Consider the following 20,439-nt stretch of genomic DNA (forward strand, 5'->3'; position numbering starts at 1 on the left):
TGTAATGTTGGGCAACGATAAGAAAATCAAATATGGCGATAGAATTTGGGTAAAACGTGCATGCCTTTGTTTACATACGCACATGGCGGCGACGCAGAATAAGAAGGGCGAAAGTGGATCGTTGAATGAAACGGATGAATCAAATTCAAATTTTATTTGAATCAGAACTGGTTTGTAAAAATGCTGCAGCTTCACTGGTGTGGAACTGGTTTAGCTTTCGTCCGTCAGACACACAACAAAGCACTATTTTTGGTAGCGCATGCTAGCGGGCCGTCGTTATTACCGTGTTGTTTGGAAAATACGGCGCACTTAAAATCAATCCTTTGATTTTTCTGAAAGTCGACAGAGCCCCTTATAATCCCGTGTGCCTTATGTATGAACTCTGGTTGTGTTTACTGACCTCGAAACTATTTTATGTACACGGCGCCCGAAAATCTGTTAAATGTTTTAGTACAACTTTGCTAAGCTACGAAGCCGCACCGCTTGATGGATTGTCGGAGCTTTACGGCTATCGTAGGCGGAGCCTCGCGGAGTGATACGTACTGTGCTTCAACATAATGTTACCGTATTGTGTGTGTATAACCTCGTTTTAAGTTTTGTGGACATTATACATGGTTATGCTGAGGATGTGTCGGCCAGTTTCCACTGGAAATGCTTTTTGGTTAAACTGGCAGCAAAGAATTTGTATTTGCACTGTTAAATTTTTATAGAACTTTAATGCACATAAAAAAAACAGCTGCTTGTTTAAGTGGAAATACATTGATGGGTTTTATTTATTTTTTTGCACTAATAAAGTTGTGGAGTTGTAAATTATTTTGTCTAGTGTCAATTATATCGTCAGTTATATCGTTATCGCAAATTTTCAAATGTATATCTTGATGAATATTATTGGTCATATCGCTCAGCTCTAGACACAATGAAGAACAATAAAACAAAAGCACAAATAAAATTAACAAACAGTGGGTTCACAATGAATATGCAGATTTGAACAGATGGGTTTTGAGTTGAGATTGAAACTGGGGGAGAGAACCAATGTTTCTTATATCTGGGGGTAGAGAGCTCCACAGCCTGGGAGCAGAGCAGCTAAAAGCTCTGCTTCCCATGGTGCTGAGGCCGAAGGAAGGCACACAAAGCTGGATAGTAGAAGAAGATCAACGTGAGTGGGCAGAAAAGGTAAATGGACTGATTCTTATATAGCGCTTTGCTACTCTCCCGGAGTACTCAAAGCACTGTATACAACATGCCTCATTCACCCATTCATTCAAGCACTTCTAAACTCAAGTGCAAACGAATAAACACTCACACTCCGATCAAGTTGGGGTTAGTATCTTGCCCAAGGATATTTGGCATGCAGACTGGGGAAGCCTAGGATCAAACCACCAACCTTCCAATCAGTAGCTGAGCTGCTCAAACACCTGAGCCACAGCCACCCCAAGGTAGCGCTTAACAGGTCAGAAAGGTAGGGAGGTGTGAGGTTATGAATGGAAGTGAAGGTGAGCAGAAGAAGTTTGTGTATTATCCAGAATTTCACAGGGAGCCAGTGAAGTTCCTGAAGAACAGGTGATGTGCTGGTAGGAGGGGGATCCGGTGATAACGCGAGCAGCAGAGTTCTGAACCAGTTGAAGCTTATGGAGGGATATTTGGAGGAGACCATGCAAGAGAGATTTGCAGTAGTCAATACGGGAGGTAACGAGACTATGAACAAGACGTAGCCTGGGTGGAAAGAGAAGGACGTAATCTGTTAATGTTGCGTAGATGGAAGTAGGCAGAACAGGTGAGATTATTGATGTGACATTTATAGGAAAGTGAACTGTCTAGGATGACACCAAGGCCTTTAACCTGAGGAGAAGGGAAAACTGTGGAGTTATCGATGGTGAGTGAGAAATGGTTTGCCTTCAAAAGGTTGGATTTGGTGCCAATAAGGAGGATTTCAGTTTTATCCTCACTGAGCTTTAGAAAATTAGAGCTAAACCAGGATTTTAACTTGGATAGACATTCTGTAAGGGAAGAAGCTGGGAGGTAGGAATCAGGTTTGCAGGAGAGATATAACTGGGTGTCATCAGCAAAACAGTGAAAGTGAAGATCAAATTTGCGGAAAATAGTACCAAGAGGGAGGATGTATATTATGAAGAGAAGAGGGCCTAAGACTGAACCTTGGGGTACACCAGAAGTGACCGGGAATAGATGAGAGCAGAATGATTTCAGATGAACAAACTGGGCCGGTCGAGTAGATATGATTGAAACCAGGCTAGCGGTGTGTCAGAGATGCCGAGAGAGGAGAGTCTGCTTAGAAGGACAGAGTGAGAGATGGTGTCGAAGGCTGAGCTCAGATCCAAAAGGATGAGAACGGTGAGAAGACCAGAGTCAGCTCTGATTAGAAGATCGTTAGTGACTCTAAGTAAAGCAGTTTCTGTGCTGTGACATGAAAGAAAACCAGATTGAAATCTCCTGTAGATGTTATTGTTAACCAGGTGTGAATGAAGTATTTTAGAGATGAAGGGTGGATTAGAAAGTTGTTAGGATCTAAAGAAGGTTTTGTCAGTATGGGAGTGACTGAAGCAATCTTGAATACGGAGGGAAAGATACCGGTGGTGAGTGAAGAGTGGACGATAGCAGAGATGAGTGGGAGTAAGGAAGAGAGGCAGGATTTCACAAGCACTGTAGGCATAGGGTCAAGATGACACGTGGCAGGCTTTGATCTACATATAAACTCAGAAATATCAGATAAATCAGGGAAATGAAAAGTGGAAAACAGCTCAAAATAGAGAAAAGGTTCTGGAGAGGGGGTAGACACAACATTTGAACTGGGTTACTGGTGGATGTTATTGATTTTTGTAGTCCAGAACAGCATCAAGGAGCTACAGGTTTCAGAAGTGAAGCGTTGGGGGGGTTGAATTTGTTTGTTGAGAACTGAAAACAACATCCTTGTGTTACCCTCATAAGAACTGATAATACCTGAGTAGAAACTTTGTTTGGCCTTGTTGATGGAGTCTTTATACTGAAGTACATGGTATTTGTAGATTTCTGCATCAACAGTTAAACCAGATTTCTTGTATCTACGCTGTAGCTGCCGAGCTTTGGCCTTCATTGCTTGGAGGTCAAAATTGGAATTGAATCCCCAACTGCCTCCCTCTTCCCGCTCCACCACACCCACCCACACACGCAGGGCCTTGGGGTGCAGGTGTGTCACCAGGGTGCTCACCTCTGGTGCCGGTGCCTGCCTATCAATTTTAAATGCATGTAGACATTGAGGGTTCTCGGGAGGGGGACCTGCTGCTCTCTGGCAGGAAGCACCATGCCCTGCCGTGTTTTAAATGCACTTAAAGTTAATGTGTTAATGCTGACGGCACTATTAATAATCGTAATTGATCATACCTCGGTATGATCAATTACATCTCCAACAGTTGATTCTGTTCATCTGGATGTAGTGTTTTCAGTGGGAGAAATGTTTCATCATCATCCAAGTGACTTCTTCAGTCTCAGCTGACTGCAGGTTTCCCCAGTAAACAGTACATTTACATAATGACTGAAACCAGCCCATTGAAGGAACAAATGGGCTGGGAGGTCAGTTCCTTAATCATGATTATGCAAATTCTCATGACCATTGATCCACTGATCAAAGCCCAATGATCAATGGCCATGAGTACCATTCACAGAGAGTTGATCAATCAACGTTTCTCCCACTAAAAACGCTACGTCCAGATGAACAGAATCAACTTTTCGAGATCTTCATAAGACGCTTCTCTTTCTCGCTGTCTGTCAGTCACGTGATCACAGTAACGAATCACAGCAGAGCAGCAAAGAGTAGTGATGGGCAGATGAAGCCCCATGAAGCACTGAAGCTTTTCATCCAATTGGTTCACCCCAATGCGAAGCTTCATGAAGCTTCATTTGCTCTAGCAGGACACCTACTGGACGTAAAAATAATAGCTGGCATGAATTTGAAGAGTGTGGCATTTTGCACACAGCCTGTAAATGTCAACAACAAAAGGAGTGTGTAAAACATGTATATTGTAGTGATGCAGTATACTGTGTATATTTATAGTGGCAGTATGGAAAATGATTATTTGGAAATGCTTGAAATGGAAATGATCATTTACTGTGAGGTGAGGTGTGGTTGGGGTGTGGACAGTAGTTGTGCTTTTGTAACGTTGAGGTATGGACAGCTACACACTGAGGCTTTGAGCCTCAGTCCTGCCTGTTCATATTTTATTCTGTAAAAACTAAATTTTCACTGCTTTTATGACCTTTTTAGTGGGGAGAACATAGCTGGGATTTAATGATTTAACAAATCTTTTAAATCCTTTGTCCTCCACAATGCTAAATAGCTGTGAGTCCTCAATCACCATGCTGACCAGGTCTTCATCTATTTGAGATTGTTCTCCTGAGGAAAGACAATAAAGATAAAGCACAAATATAAATATCACACACGTAACTTATTACAGTTGTATAATATTGTTATATCATTTAGTAACATTACTGCATGCTATATTATCATTGCATTTGATGGCTCACCTGGTCTTGCTCCACAATCGGTGTTCCCCTTATTCTCATGCAAAGCTCTGTAGTGCCTAAGCATGGATGAGGTGTAGTTGTTATATCCCAGCTCCCTGGCACATAGCAAACACTTCACCTTGTACAAAAGTCAAGACAGCTCAACATAAATTGTATTGCACCATCAGTATTATGAAAATACATCTTCTGTAGAAATTTACATACCTTGTTGGGAGGAATAAGATCAAAATGTTCCCACACAGGGGAGGACATCCTCCTCTTCTTAGCTGGCTCCATTCTCTCCTGACTTTCTCTCCTCACTCTCATAAACCTCCAAACTCTCTCCAAACTCTCACTAACCGCAACTCTCCATCAAACACCCACATTTTGAATGAAGTCTGAGGGGTTTATATCGCTGTCATATCTCACGGCAAAGTTCGAACCACTTCATGAACCAGTCACGTGGTACAGCCGGGCAGCGAGGCTTCGGACGTCATCATTTTCAGCTCCTCCCATAAATGAAGCAAGCCTCGATACGCGCTTCGCGGAAACGCCCCCTCCATTACTCGACACACGCTCCGAAGCCTCGATACAGAACGTCCCATCACTAGTAAAGAGTGTGCGTGTGTGCAGGAGAGGAGCCGAGCAGAGAGAGGTGTTTTTACGTGAAACGGGAGTAAAGCGTTGAACTTAGAGGAGAGAAACAAACTAAAGTATCGATCATAAACCACTACCAACGTCCTGATATCTGCATCGATCTGCCCACCCTTGTCTCCTGGATCGTAGCTGAGATCAGCGTGAACCACGTGGGTCTCTGCTCCCTGATCTGTTTCCTGTGTTTGGAAAGAGTTGCAGCTTCATCGCGGAGTTTCTCTCGGTTTGTGGGCTCATCTAAAGGTAAGCACCGAGCTAACTTTACTGTGAGTTCAGTTCATGTTGAGTTTAGCTCCTGAATGAGGTCTTCTGCTGCTCTCCTCGGTGTCTGTTCACAGTTTATTGTGAACACGTTGAGAGAAGAGTGAGAGAGTGTTTGGAGAAAAACACCAACTAATCATTAGCTCAGCATGCTGGGAGAAGTTGGAGCAGAAAAGTCTTTTCATTGTCCCTGCAGCTGTTTTTCTGCCTGCACCAAACCTCTACAGCCTCGTTTCTATTTGAAGTGATAACAGGAAGTCAGAGCGATCTGCTGCAGTATCAGGGTCACTATAACTTTATTTTCCAGGTGAACATGTGGCCCTGGACCCGTTTTCTAAAGAGATAAGCAGCAAATCCCTCTGGTGTTCTCTCTCTTTTGTTCCTGTGAGATAGTGTCTCTAACCTTGATGCCAGCTCTCTCTCTCTTATTCTTTGCTGACTTTTCAGAGTTGAAGGGTTTTTTGGCTCATCGGCAGCTTTTCTCAGAACACCTGCATAAACACAGCTAATTTTTCTTCTTCATTCATTTTCATGTATCATCATGTATATCATTCATGTATTTTGTTTTATTGTTTTCTCATACATCTCAAGTTCCTCTTTCCTTCCTTTCCATTGTGCCGCTGCAACAAGTGAATTTTTCCTTTGTGGGATTACAATAAAGTTTAATGTCCAGCTGCTGTGGATGAGCACATGAGAGGAACTGAACTCCTACAAAGTCTCATTGTAGTGAGTGTGGCTGCTGTAAAGTGATGAACAGGAAGATGTTACCAAAATCTAACGAAACAGAGATGAAAGCAAACAATGTTAATTGATGAATGGATGCCTTTGTTTGTTGGTTGCAGTTTCCTGCAACTGAGATGACAAACCTTGCCGACCGTTCATACAATACACAAACTTCATATTGGGGAGACAGGTCAGGCTAGGTAGCAAAAATAATGAAATGTGTAACACAGAAGGGCAGATCAGGAGAAAAAAAGAATTTCTGCCCCTACTTCCCCAAAAGGACTCAGCATGAGGAGAAGACAGAAACTCCAGCACTTAAAAGCACAGATATCATCACACCATAACACTATGAAACACAACACAAGCAGCATGGGGGGTATGCCAATGTACACAGCTGCATCTGGGATGCTGCAATCTTGCGACCGCACGTCCTGATGAGCCGCTGTCCACATCTGATGGGAGGAGGTGTTGGATTCGAGGAAGGGAGGGTGATGGTGAGGGCTTATCAGTATCATTGTAAATGTGTGCGAGCGTGTCGCACACAGTCTTGAGTTCAGCCTGAGAAAGTGTCCTTTCACCTGTTAGGTGACGATCAACAGTCCCCAGCCTACGCGGGTGGCCTTGAGGGATCGGGCAGGAGAGTCAGTTCGTTCCCGTTATCGTATCTCGTGGAAGAATTGTTGTTCTCGTTGGCGTCAACCTTCAAGCATTGTCAGCCTCGGCCTTCAAGCATTCAGCTGGCGCTGTCGGGAGTGGTGGGGTGGCCACATGACAAATGATGGATATGTTGTTTTAGAACAAACAGGTTGCATCAATTTTACAGTTGTTCTTAGCGTCCATCACTGGTCTTCAGGTGTATCTGCCGTTTAAGATTCATCAGCTCCTCCAAGCTCTTTCCCATCTTGGGTTCAGTAAGAACAGACTGATCACTCACAGCTCTTCCCACATTTCCGGTCAAAGCGGCAAGCCTTGTGGGGTTTTGAACAGCAGTCACCGCTTTCTTCCATTTCAGATAAACCAGGGCCAAGCCAGCTCCAATCAGCAAGAGCCCTGTTATCATGGTTCTGAACGGGTAGATGTCTTCAATGTCCTCAATAGACAGTCCTGCTAGGCACACAACGTGCCACTTTTGCCAACCGTCCATCATGTATGCGGCAGGGAACGTCCCTCCAGGACACTCGGGCTCTCCCGAACCCAGGCTTCTCATCGAGAATACATTGTCAATTGCATTAAGGGACCAGTTGATCAAATCCACAGTTCTTCTTCTTTAGGTTTTAGAGAACAAGAGCAAGAATGAGAGGCTCTCAGGGTTAGAGTCAGACGAGACCGGACAAGGATATAGAAGCAGCAGCAGGGAAGATAAGGAGAGGGTGAAAGATGCATCCGCCTCCTTTGAGAGCAGAATATTTAAAAGCATAGAGTATAATAAGACAAATATATTGTGGTGGTTAGTTAATGTGCAGCTCTTGATTTGGGAGAAGAGGAATGTTTTTAATCATGTTGTGGATTGAATGTTGGGTTTGATTTTACTTTGTTTACAGAAGATTTTCAGCTGAATGAAGAAGTTCCGTTCAATTTGATTTTATTTATGTAGCACCAAATCACAACAACAGTTGCCTCAAGGTGTTTTATATTATGAGATAAAGACCCTACACCGGATGACCCCTATGAGCAAGTGCATTGGTGACAGTGGAAAGGAAAAACTCCCTTTTAACAAGAAGAAATCTCCAGCAAACCAAGCTCAGAGAGGGGCAGCCTTCTGCAGAGACCTGTTGGTGTGAGGAACTGAGAAAGACATGACAAAGACATGCTGTGACAGAGAACCAGAGATTATTAATAACTAGGAGAATGATGGCGGTGCTTCATGGCCCAGCAGTACTTCTCTTAGCTCAAGGCTTGAAGTCTTATCTTGGTCTGTCTCTCTTCCATTGTTGATTCCCTGTTCTTGGAATTTTTGTTGCAACACACTACTTTCTGCAGTAAAATACTGTTCAGCTGGTGCTCGTGGGGGTATGGTACCACAGTGTGTTCCAACACTGCTTTTATGCAGACACAGGGGGCTGGAAATGATCCAGAAAAGTTGAAACACTTGTAGGAATTACTGACCAGTAGTGTATATTTTTACTTTTTTTTAATATGCAATTATTTAATACAATTATACTAACACTACTAAAGTCCTGAAACAAATGTGGTGTAATGCACCCCACGCCCCCCTTTAGATTCACCCCTGATGTTCAAAGGCATCACGGTCATATAATGTAGGGCTGCTGTTGTCAGCCTTCAGCAAGCCTCCTGATTTAAACACTATCAAACCAAGTTAACAATTCATCTGCAAACTTTATTTCAAAAGTGGGGACTGCATGGGTTTAATGTAAAATTTTATTATCATGTGCTAGTAGATCTGTTTCATTGCATGTCTGTATTTAGTCACAAATATGAGTAAAACAGTCACGAAACTGTAGAAGAATTTTTTCATTGTATGCTAACATACACCCTTCCTTGTCCTATGCATATGTTATGCCCTTATGTTAACCCCGCGGACCCCTGCATGTAGCAGAAGTGAAGGCATGTAGGAGACTGCCAGTGAATGAAGTATCCTGCTTGTACAGCGCTCCAGCAGTGTGACTTGTTTAATTTAATGCACTAAATTTCCGCAACGAAGCGCTTACATGTCGACAACTGAGAGCCACAGTGTTAAAGTAGTCATGGAAGCAATTTTTTTTTATGAACAAGTTACTTGATGAATTGCTGCAGCTCTAGTGGAATCCTAATAAAGATCTGTTTTGTGTCCCAGCTGATCACCGCTGAGCAGCAGAGGAACATTTTCAGCCACTTGGACTCAGCTCAGTCACGATGGATTCAACACAAAAGGTGAGGAAGAAACTGTGTGGACTTTATCAGCTGCTGCTGTGTGATTAGCATTATAACTGGCACCAGATTTAGCCTTGTTCCTACATGCATTACTGAAATTCAAGCAACAAGACTTGTAAAGATGAAACACATGTTCTGTTAATCAGTTTTATATTAAAGCCACAATTCTTAATATAAGAAATTTTCCAATACACAATTTTCTTCTGTAATGTTATTTTCATTGTGGTTCTCACATCTCACATTCCTGTGCATTACTTTACAAGACATTACACTCAGACTTGCAAGAGTTTAAAACAAAGCAATTACTGGAGAGCCCGTCACTATTCCCTCAACTAGGCTAGAAGCTCATTTATCTGATGAGCCTTTAAAGACGTGCACAGCTGGATGTCATCGGCATAAAATTGAGAAAGGCAAGAAAAAGAAGTGTCAGTACAAGTGGGACACATGGGTCAAAGGAAAGACAGTGTACAGGAAATAGTGGGGCAAAGAAAGGCAACTGGAAGAAATTAAGTAGTCAAATTATCTAGGATTCGATTAGGCAATACAGGGTTAAAATCAGCCATGTAACTTATAGGAAAGCATATGCCGTATAAGTTTTTAAATAAACTGCATGTTGTTGTATTTAGTTCATTATGTGTAAAGTGCGTCTTGCGTTACCCTGGCTTTGACGTTTATGTATAAAGACAGCTTGATCATTATGTATCAGGTTAGTAGTATTTTTTCCATTCGTTTTGTCACAATGGATGTATAGATACAGTAAGCTACATAAAGTACAGAAATTGGCCTTAGGACCCACATTCTTTCTTATCCTTGGCCTTCTTCGGTATGAGAGATATAATTGCTTCTTTCCAGGTAGGTGGGATTTGTGTCTTTTCAAGTGCCCAATTGAATCAGAATCAGAATACTTTATTAATCCCGAAGGAAATTAGGGTTACAGCAGGCAGCACGCTAATGGCGCATGCGCACTTACAAAGGAACCTTCTGACCAACTTCACACAAACATCACATTGGGGAGACACGTCAGAAAGGTAGGCTGATAGGAAAAAAACAACGAAAATACATAACATGAGGTAAGAGGAGGAGAAAAAAACTCCACTCAGACTGAGCTCCTAGTGGGAGAACAGTTTGATAACAGAAAAAACACCTCAGCACAAAAGCACAAGACTATCAATACACCATAGAAACACAAGACAAGCAACAGGGGCGGGTAAAGGGTGAGAGAGAGCCGGTGTAGACAGCGCATCCGGTCTCCGCATGAAGTAATGGAGCTTTTTACTTTAGTGCGAACAGCTCATATGAATTTCAAAGCAGTTCTACAGTCCAACACTGGTCTCTCAATCTCCCGTTGGAGAGCCGCGAGCTTCGCCATACTTGCGTTCTGTGATGTTGTCATTTCTTGTGCTCAAGGAGCCGATTCTGAGAACCCACGGCAGTGTGCCTCCCCGAGATGTCATCCAATTTGCGCCCAGAGATGTTATTCCGGGCTAGCCCTTCCGAGATGTATCCAGTCTGCAGTCAGAGATCTTATTCAAGTATTCACAGCAGCCGTAGCCTCTCCAAGATCTTATCCGTGCTGCACTCAATCAGCCCATTTTGAGAAACTCACGCCTCTCCCATCGTTCCAATCCCAGCGGGCAGCCTTGTGGGGGTTTGAACAGCCGGTTCCGCTTTCTTAATTCTTCGATAAGTCAGGGCCAAGCCAGCTCCGATCAGCCAGAACCCTGTTACCATGGTTCCAAATAGGTAGATATCTTCAGCACTCAGGCTCACCCAAGCCCAGACTTCTCGTTGAGAAAGGGGTGTCAATTGCATTCAGAGACCAGTTGATCAAATCCATAATTCCTCTTTTAGGTTTAGAAACAGACTGTGAGAGAGTGTTCCAGGAAAAGTAAAAACACAAGACAAGACAAGGACATAAGAAGCAAAGCAGGGAAGATAAGGGCAGGAGAGGAGGAAAGTGCGACCGCCTTCGCTGAGAGCCAAACTTCTTTTGGCTCTCAGCGAAGGCGAAGATTGCATGTTTTTTTCTCAGTATAGGAATAAGATCCTCTTTGAATGCTTCATACAGGGAGTGCAGAATTATTAGGCAAATGAGTATTTTGTCCACATCATCCTCTTCATGCATGTTGTCTTACTCCAAGCTGTATAGGCTTGAAAGCCTACTACCAATTAAGCATATTAGGTGATGTGCATCTCTGTAATGAGAAGGGGTGTGGTCTAATGACATCAACACCCTATATCAGGTGTGCATAATTATTAGGCAATGTCCTTTCCTTTGGCAAAATGGGTCAAAAGAAGGACTCGACAGGCTCAGAAAAGTCAAAAATAGTGAGATATCTTGCAGAGGGATGCAGCAGTCTCAAAATTGCAAAGCTTCTGAAGCGTGATCATCGAACAATCAAGCGTTTCATTCAAAATAGTCAACAGGGTCGCAAGAAGCGTGTGGAAAAACCAAGGAGCAAAATAACTGCCCATGAACTGAGAAAAGTCAAGCGTGCAGCTGCCAAGATGCCACTTGCCACCAGTTTGGCCATATTTCAGAGCTGCAACATCACTGGAGTGCCCAAAAGCACAAGGTGTGCAATACTCAGAGACATGGCCAAGGTAAGAAAGGCTGAAAGACGACCACCACTGAACAAGACACACAAGCTGAAACGTCAAGACTGGGCCAAGAAATATCTCAAGACTGGTTTTTCTAAGGTTTTATGGACTGATGAAATGAGAGTGAGTCTTGATGGGCCAGATGGATGGGCCCGTGGCTGGATTGGTAAAGGGCAGAGAGCTCCAGTCCGACTCAGACGCCAGCAAGGTGGAGGTGGAGTACTGGTTTGGGCTGGTATCATCAAAGATGAGCTTGTGGGGCCTTTTCGGGTTGAGGATGGAGTCAAGCTCAACTCCCAGTCCTACTGCCAGTTTCTGGAAGACACCTTCTTCAAGCAGTGGTACAGGAAGAAGTCTGCATCCTTCAAGAAAAACATGATTTTCATGCAGGACAATGCTCCATCACACGCGTCCAAGTACTCCACAGCGTGGCTGCAAGAAAGGGTATAAAAGAAGAAGAACTAATGACATGGCCTCCTTGTTCACCTGATCTGAACCCCATTGAGAACCTGTGGTCCATCATCAAATGTGAGATTTACAAGGAGGGAAAACAGTACACCTCTCTGAACAGTGTCTGGGAGGCTGTGGTTGCTGCTGCACGCAATGTTGATGGTGAACAGATCAAAACACTGACAGAATCCATGGATGGCAGGCTTTTGAGTGTCCTTGCAAAGAAAGGTGGCTATATTGGTCGCTGATTTGTTTTTGTTTTGTTTTTGAATGTCAGAAATGTATATTTGTGAATGTGGAGATGTTGTATTGGTTTCACTGGTAAAAATAAATTATTGAAATGGGTATATATTTGTTTTTTGTTAAGTTGCCTAATAATTATGCACAGTAATAGTCACCTGCACACACAGATATCCCCCTAAAATAGCTAAAACTAAAAACTAACTAAAAACTACTTCCAAAAACATTCAGCTTTGATATTAATGAGTTTTTTGGGTTCATTGAGAACATGGTTGTTGTTCAATAATAAAATTATTCCTCAAAAATACAATTTGCCTAATAATTCTGCACTCCCTGTAGAATTCAGATGTGAACTCATGACTTCCTGGCGATTTATTAGCTTTCAGGTTTCTCATGGCATTTTCTAACTCCTTTACCATTATTTCAGAGGCTAGTTGTTTATTCTGGTCTTCATTCATGACAGGTAAATTGAGAGTTTCAAGAACATTTTACACTATCGTTTGTTTAGTGGTGTTGCAAAATAAACTGTTTACGGCAATATTTTTTCATCATTGTTCCCCCTGTCCAAATCACGGACAAACAGGATCCCACAGTTGTTTATGTTTTGAACCCATTTTGCACAGAGAGGCATTTTTGAAAAATGTATTGATAACTATGTTGAAAACAACTACATGTAAGATAATGACACAGTGACGCTTCTGCCTTTCTACACGGAGGGACAGTAACTGCGTGTTTATGTGTGAGTGTGTAAAACCTGAAGATAGTCAGATTAACAGTATTTTGTCTCTATCTGCCATTGTAGAAAGTCATGAATGAAGTTTGAAAACAAAATATGTGTGTGTGGTTGGAGGATGTGGTTTTTTTTTTGTTTGTTTGTTTGTTTGTTTTTTGTGAAGATTTGTGTTGTCAAACAAAGGGGGGCCTAGCAAAAAAAAAGTTTGGGAACCATTGCTTTAGACGGACAAATCATTAACTCTATTATCTTCATGTAAGAAGACAAAGGTACTGCCATGTGGAATATATATATGTTAGATAAAAGTGAAATCAGATCCATGGACACCCTTTTGATCCTCTACCTAATCGTAAAAGGTCATGGGTCACAACCAGCCAAGGTTTTGGTGAAGGTGTGATTACATAGAGTATCAATACAGCGTCCATGGGAACACTCCCATAGGGCTTAAAATCTGGGACTCTCCACCAGTTACTCTTAGAACTGAAGAAGCTTCTCGGATGAGAGGTGAAACGTCTTCAAGGAAACTTAAAGAAGTCCAGACGCTTTTCTTTGCAAGCTCCTTTGACTACGATGACCTGGATGATTGAGAGCCTTCACAGACATATTGTCCTCTTTCTTTTGATCTAGTCACTGTTTCTGTATTTAAATATTTTAGGGAATCATCTAAAATTCTAGTGGCAGTTGGCATCTTCAAAAGTGTTAATGGAGGGAGGTTCAGTTTGTTTGAGGACTGCATTTCACTCACTGCCTCTGTATCTCCGTCACTGCAGGACCAACATGGAGAGAGAAGTCAGTGCTCTCAAGAGGCCGACAAACTTCACAGAAATAAGGCGGAGGAAACATACAGCTGTGACGAGTGTGGGAAGGAGTTTATTGGGCAGTCTAACCTGAAATGTCATCAACTCATCCACACTGAAGAGAGACAATTTAGCTGTGACTTGTGTGGAAAATCTTTTACTAAGCCTGAACACTTAAAAACACACCAACTCATACACTGCAAAGTTAAAGCGCTCAGCTGCGATCAGTGCGGCAGAGTTTTCACTCAGTGTAGCAGCTCAACGATGTATCAAGTTACCCACCCTGGAATTAAGGTGGAGGACTGTGACATGTGTGGAAAAACTTTCAGCCAGTTAGGATACCAAAATATACAACTACCCACTCACACTCTACATGGTGATTACTACTGTGATCAATGCGGCAAAAAGTGCGCAACAGACACAGAATTGCACCACCACCTGTTTACACACACTATGGAGAGACCTTATAAATGTGACCTGTGTAATAAGGCTTTTACAACTCTACGGTTCCTGAAAAAACACCAACAGATCCACACCAGAAAGAAACTCTACAAGTGCAGTTACTGTGAGGTATGTATTTTCCTCGTTTATTTATTTTGACCTTAATTGACAGGACAGAAAGAAAACAAGGAAATGACGAACAGGAAACTGTTTTGAAAAATTCTAGAAAATAAACTGTTTGCCTGTTAGGGATTATACTGCATATAACGGCAGTGCTGGGCAGTTCATCAATTCTAATGTGCTATTTATTAATTCTTGCAAAAATGTTGAAGGAATTCCCCGACTTACACTGTGTTTGTGTCTTTGTTTAGAAGCAGAGCGACACAGATGGATCCAGTTCTCAACCCTGTCATCGCTGTGGTGGTGGGAAAGCGTTTCGTTGTGACCTTTGTGGAAAAACTTTCAATCAGCAGCGGTGCCTAAAATTACATCAGCGTAGACACACTGGAGATAAAATGAACCACTGCAAAGAATGTGGGAAAGGCTTCCCCACACCGAGTGAATTAAAAATACATGAACTCTGTCACAGTGGGGTTAAAAAGCACCTCTGTGACCAGTGTGGGTCATCCTTCACCACTGCATGTGACCTTAGAAAGCATAAACGAGTCCACACAGGAGAGAAACCATACAAGTGCAGACACTGTGACAGAAGCTTCTCACAATCAAGTAATCGTAACCTTCATGAACGTACACACGTTAAAGAGAACTTCAGCTGTGACCAGTGTGACAAAAGCTTCATGAATCTCAGTTCATACTCCAAACACAAACGATCCCACGCTGTAAATAAACTGTTTCACTGTTACCAATGTGCAAAAACATTCACTTCATTATCTGCTCTGTGCAAACATCAGCGTGATCATGCAGGACTGTGATCACTGGATCACAATGGATCTGAAGAGACAGAAAGATCCTCTTCTGGTTTCAGGGTCAGACTTAAAAACCTTGAGATCAGGCTCCACAGAATTCAGATGGAGTCTCCTGTAGAGAGTGCAGCTGATGTCACACTTGGATCTGATGAGGTAGCTCTGATTTCTGGACCTGCAGTGAATAATCCTGGATGTTATTTAGGAAGTTGCAAGTATAGATGTGCACATCAAGTTTTTTTTCCCTTTGAGGGATTTTAATATTCTAAAATGTTATCCCTGTTACATTTTAATCTTTGTTCTCTTAGGATATAAAAGTTATAGGAATACATTTTATTTTATATTACCAAACTGGTATGTTTCTAAACTGCAGATGTGCATAGAAACATTATTTTTTTTACATTTCATTTTAACTTCTTGCTTTTTTCCCCAAATCTAACTTTTTTTCTGAGGCAACAACAACCGCTGTGACTTTGTGTCCAGAAAAAAGAAACTCAAGATAAACTGGTGCTGGGCTGTACTTCCATGTAATACCAGTTTGTACCAGAAGGTGGAGCAGTGAGTCAGTGTAACCATTATTTAATCAGTCAAAGAACACATTCTTATAGAGATTGAAAATGTGACGTCACTCAGGGGTAAAACCGCAAAGAATTCTGGGAACTCGTGGCAAGCGGTACTAGCGCACGCAGGCTTTCAATTAAAATCAGTCACACAGCGATAAAAAGAAACACAAAAATGTCAAGAAGCTGTTGTATTATTAACTGCAATAGCCGGTCGCATGACAGCCACGGGAAGCCGACGGGTAAAGAGATCGGTTGTTATCGGATTACGTCGTTGAAGAGAAATTGTTCGAGCCATGTTTCCGAGGTAACAAAGACGCGACTGGATTGCAGCCATTCAAAGATCAAATATAACGTCCCAGAACCCTCCAGCTCACAGGTTAGTCTGCTCCAAGCATTTCCACAAAGGTCAGTCTGCTGTTGTAGTTAATGCGTCATTTTTCATAACATAATTGGTGATATAGGTTACAAGCAAGTCTGGCGCTGAACAGAAATTGTCGCGCTATGCTCCTTTATTTATTGTGCATAAATAGTGAATTGTCCTGACACAATATTGTGTTTCGCTTCTGTTATTATGGTACATTGACAAAAACATATACTTTTATTCACAGGATAAAACAGTTGTTTTGTATCACTAATTGTCCAGTACGATTACAGCATACAGTATTATTGTCACTGCTACATTTCTGTAATGCTACCAGAAATTATTTCCACTAGTAATTAATTACCGTTGAGCTCAAAGGTCCTATTAATAAACGGTTAACGAATGTGTATTTATGAAGACGATTTGTGAGACTGGTAAACTTATGATACGTACGATGGTCTTTACTTTCTACACGGTGCATTTCAAGGTCCTGCACCCATCCGTCGGTAAACTGTACCTGGGCTTGTTGCAGTGACCTGAAGTTACTAAACTTCATGAGTGTATGCACTCACTCCAAGAACCGTATGATTATAAATATGAGCGTGGTGAAAGTTGGGCAGCACGCTAACGTATTTTGTCCCTCTGTGTGCTCGTAAGGATCTAACACTTTCACTGGTTTGATTTTTTTCCTCGTATCTTTTCTTTGACTTTTCATGAAGTCTGTCTTTGTACAGACCGGCATTGTTCTCCTTCGTTTTGTACATACCTTTTTGGGGGGCAAAGAAAAAGCAAGAATTTATTGGAACCGGAGAATGAACGTTTTGCGGTGCTGCAAATGCTTGCATTTGATGCGGTACTTGGATTGTTTTGCCACGAGTTACCGGCATGCAATGCGCGAAAGTCATGTGGTCTGTCAATCTCTATAGGGCTTTGGAGTTGACGTAATGCCGCAATGCATTGTGGGAGCACGGCGCCATTTGAGAAGGCCACGAATCAAAACAAACACACTGTGTTGGAAGGACGACTGCCAGAACCATGCTTAAAATCAGCTCAAAAGTCAAATGACTGTATCGAGAGCGATTGAGCCCGGCGCCAAGAGACTGTACTTGGAAACAATAGCATGCATCGGTTGTGGACCCGTATAAAATACGGCAGTGGAGTAGAAACCCTGGAGACCTTCCACCATTGTCCTACCCTAATACCTTGTCGTACCTTGTCTGTGGAGTCAGCGCATCATTTTTGGAATTATAAATCCCTGGAGGTGCACATCTAATTCACAGACGGTTGGGTACAAGATTTGGCCATTTTTAAGCCTCCACGTTGTGAGTAGGTTGACTATATGACCAAGATACAGCCAGAGGTTACACATAACATTGACTTCTCCTCAGCAGCTGCCCCAAAAATTGCTCTAGATGAGAACATAAACACACCGCCTGCACTGAAAGGCAAAAGGAGCCGTCCGCAAAAAAGGCAAATTCCACCTGCTAGTCTGGAGGAGTTGTCACCGATAAGCTACTCCACAAACAGAACATAATTCTGCTGGATCACACATTAGGATGTTTGAGCCTATAAAGAGCAATATGAACATACTGAAATGAAAATGTCGGGAGCACATCAACAAAAAATAATGGCAGAAAACTCAATATCAGCTCGTCTCACCGCTGCTATCAAAGCCTGACGTCTTCGTTTGGTAACATACATGAGATCCCTCACGTTGCTTCCAGCAGGGGAAACGATAAAAAGATTATTCCTTATTCCCTTCCCAATCGTGCAATATAACATTGCAACCGACAACACAGCAAGTGCGAGCCATAGCTGATGTTTCCATGTGCTGTTGCTCCTGTAGCCCTTTGTTTGGCCTACTAACATGGCGGCTCAACCCAAAATCGTGGCCACGCCCCCTCCCGTGACGTCAACTCCAAAGCCCTATTCACAGTTGCAGCAAAGAATTGTTAAAAGTAAAAAACAGCAGCACACATCAGGACCATTTTAAAAGATTACAGATTACTTCTTTTTTTTTGTTAAAGTTAATTCAAATTCTATTTAACTTCTACTTTTGGCTCCTCCTTTCATTTGAGTGTATTTACTGTATCCCTGAAGTCCAAACGTTGTTTTATGATCCACATGTTCAGGAGCTGTAAATTTCTGCTTGTTGATTTTAAGTTTGTATTGTCAAAGCATTAGTTAAATTTGATTAATTCTGTGTAAAGTTCTTGTTATTAAACAGTTCGGTGTGAAAATAAACAACTGGTCTCACAACAAATAGCTGGAGTCATGATTTTAGATTCAAACTAATTTAACTGTTTTCAGTGGCACAGGTGGAGGTTTATTCAGGGGAGGAGATTTGGCTGTTCTCTACTCCACTCCACTCCACAATGCTAAAAGGATGAGGTTTCCTTCAAACGTGCAATTAAAATGTGTTCAAACAAACTACTGTAATGAATGTGGGAGAGGCTTAGGTTGATTTAATAATCATTAAATGAGAAGTCTGGAGAGCAGAAAATCCTGGTGGGATGGGAGTCTCAGCTGTACTAATATTGCCACACTAACATGCTTAAACTACAGTAGCTGCTTTTGGCTGTTCCCTTGTTCCACAGATTTCTTTGGGTAGCTTTTATTTTTAATGCCGGATGCTCTCCCTGAAGCACATCCAAAGGCATTTGTCTCTTTCCTCAGTGGAAACAGTGATCTTCTGATGCGTGAACTATTATGGCATTGGAACCACCAGAAATACACTCACGGAAAAATGTATCACCATTCAAAGTGTGTTAGCCTGCTGACCTCCAAAAGTTGATTCTGTTCATCTGGATGTTTTCAGTGGGAGAAACGTTTCGTCATTCATCCAGGTGACTTCTTCAGTCTCAGCTGACTGCAGGTTTCCCCAAATCTTATAAACAGTACATTTGCATAATGACTGAAACCAATCATTATGCATAGTCATTATAAGATTGGGAAAACCTGCAGTCAGCTGAGACTGAAGAAGTCACCTGGATGAATGACGAAACGTTTCTCCCACTGAAAACGCTGCGTCCAGATGAACAGAATCAACCTTTGGAGATTTACTTTCCTGGATGATTGGGAATGCATCAAGACGTTAGCCTGCTGACATTAATATGTGTCAAAGCACTACGTATGGAAGCAATTTTCACACGGTATTCCTTAGATTATCTCAGAGGTTACATTCTGGGACCCCTGTGATTGGTGAAAATCTACATAGTAGAAACCAGATCTTTATTTTATTATTATTATTTTTTATAGATAGTAAGCCATGAAAACCCTCCCCACTTTCTTACACACCCGATTATAACCCTGTTAAATTTTTTGGCAAGGGAAATTTTCTTTTTTCTGCAAAAATAATGGAAAAATTAATGCCTTTAGGCCACAGAAATCTACATTATTAAATTCCTTTAAATTACATTATTGTATTTGCTCATTTAGTTATGCAGTAGTTTATTTTGTCTTTTTATTTGTCCTTTCTGTTTTATTGAAACCACTTTATAGAAAGTTACATCGGTTACAATGAACTGTACATACAACCAGTAGCGGTTTTTGATACGGGCGACATGGGCGGTTGCCCGGGGCGGCATCACGGGCATCGGCAAACAAAAAAAGGGCACGATCGGTTTGCTGAGAGGAAGGGCGCCCTCCCTTTGTGAGGTGCGCCTGCTGCTTGCGGCACAGGGGGGAGAGGGCGGGGCGACGACGATTCTCTGGCTGGCTGGAGCGGCATCTAATAACCAACTTGCAAAATAAAAACAAACCAACAGACACAAAAACACCAGACATCATGATACAAACTTATAATTTGCACCGATGGGTTTTCAAAGTTCTATAAAGTGAGCGCGAGAGCCCTCGGTCATCTCTGCTACATACAGTCCAGTATATACGGGACGACGAGGTTTCAGTTACAGCAGTGCCGGAAAACAAACAATAAATATAAGAAGAGTAAGAAAGCAAATATACACTTTATTACCAGGGGTAAAGGGCTCAAAAACAATTTGTAATTTACAGTTTGATTCTTAAAGTCTCACACACAACACATCGAAAGGGGAGGGGGCCCGGCTGCTTCCAAGTAGAGCACATTTCATTTATAATGTTGTAAATCCAAGCCCATTATGTATTCATGATTTGAATCCTGGGTTGTGCGAAATCCCAGAAATAAACCTTAGACAAAGGGAGTGTTCGCCCAGGGCACCAAACAGGCTAGGACGGCCACTGCATACAACACAGCAGTTTTAAGAATATTTAACAAGAGCAAGTTTCATTTCGCCCTGGTTTCACAGCCACACTTGGGCACATATTTACCAAAATGCAGCAAACCTTAACT

At 42.1% G+C, this 20,439-nt stretch overlaps 2 protein-coding genes across 2 annotated transcripts in view; both read left to right on the forward strand.

Annotated features, from left to right (window-relative positions):
- The window catches only part of LOC147321587 (uncharacterized), a 32,326-nt gene that overhangs the window by 5,479 nt on the left and 6,408 nt on the right, over positions 1-20,439 (forward strand). The window lies entirely within an intron of this gene.
- Positions 4,962-15,329, forward strand: LOC147321588 (uncharacterized). Its single transcript, XM_086305720.1, has 4 exons — positions 4,962-5,391; positions 8,927-9,003; positions 13,798-14,394; positions 14,637-15,329. The coding sequence occupies exons 2-4, from the start codon at positions 8,986-8,988 to the stop codon at positions 15,195-15,197; spliced, it is 1,176 nt and encodes a 391-aa protein (XP_086161846.1). The 5' UTR covers positions 4,962-5,391; positions 8,927-8,985; the 3' UTR covers positions 15,198-15,329.

This window comes from Aulonocara sp. 'chitande type north' Nkhata Bay, linkage group LG9 (genome assembly GCF_057382095.1).
Source record: "Aulonocara sp. 'chitande type north' Nkhata Bay isolate Kocher_YH1m ecotype deep benthic linkage group LG9, A_spYH_male_GT1.1, whole genome shotgun sequence".
In the NCBI taxonomy this organism is placed as follows: Eukaryota; Metazoa; Chordata; class Actinopteri; order Cichliformes; family Cichlidae; genus Aulonocara; species Aulonocara sp. 'chitande type north' Nkhata Bay.

Bases quoted from the DNA above. Each gene is read 5' to 3' on its own strand.
- LOC147321588 (XM_086305720.1), top strand. The intron at 14,395-14,636 runs GTATGTATTTTC...GTCTTTGTTTAG, and splicing joins ACAAGTGCAGTTACTGTGAG to AAGCAGAGCGACACAGATGG.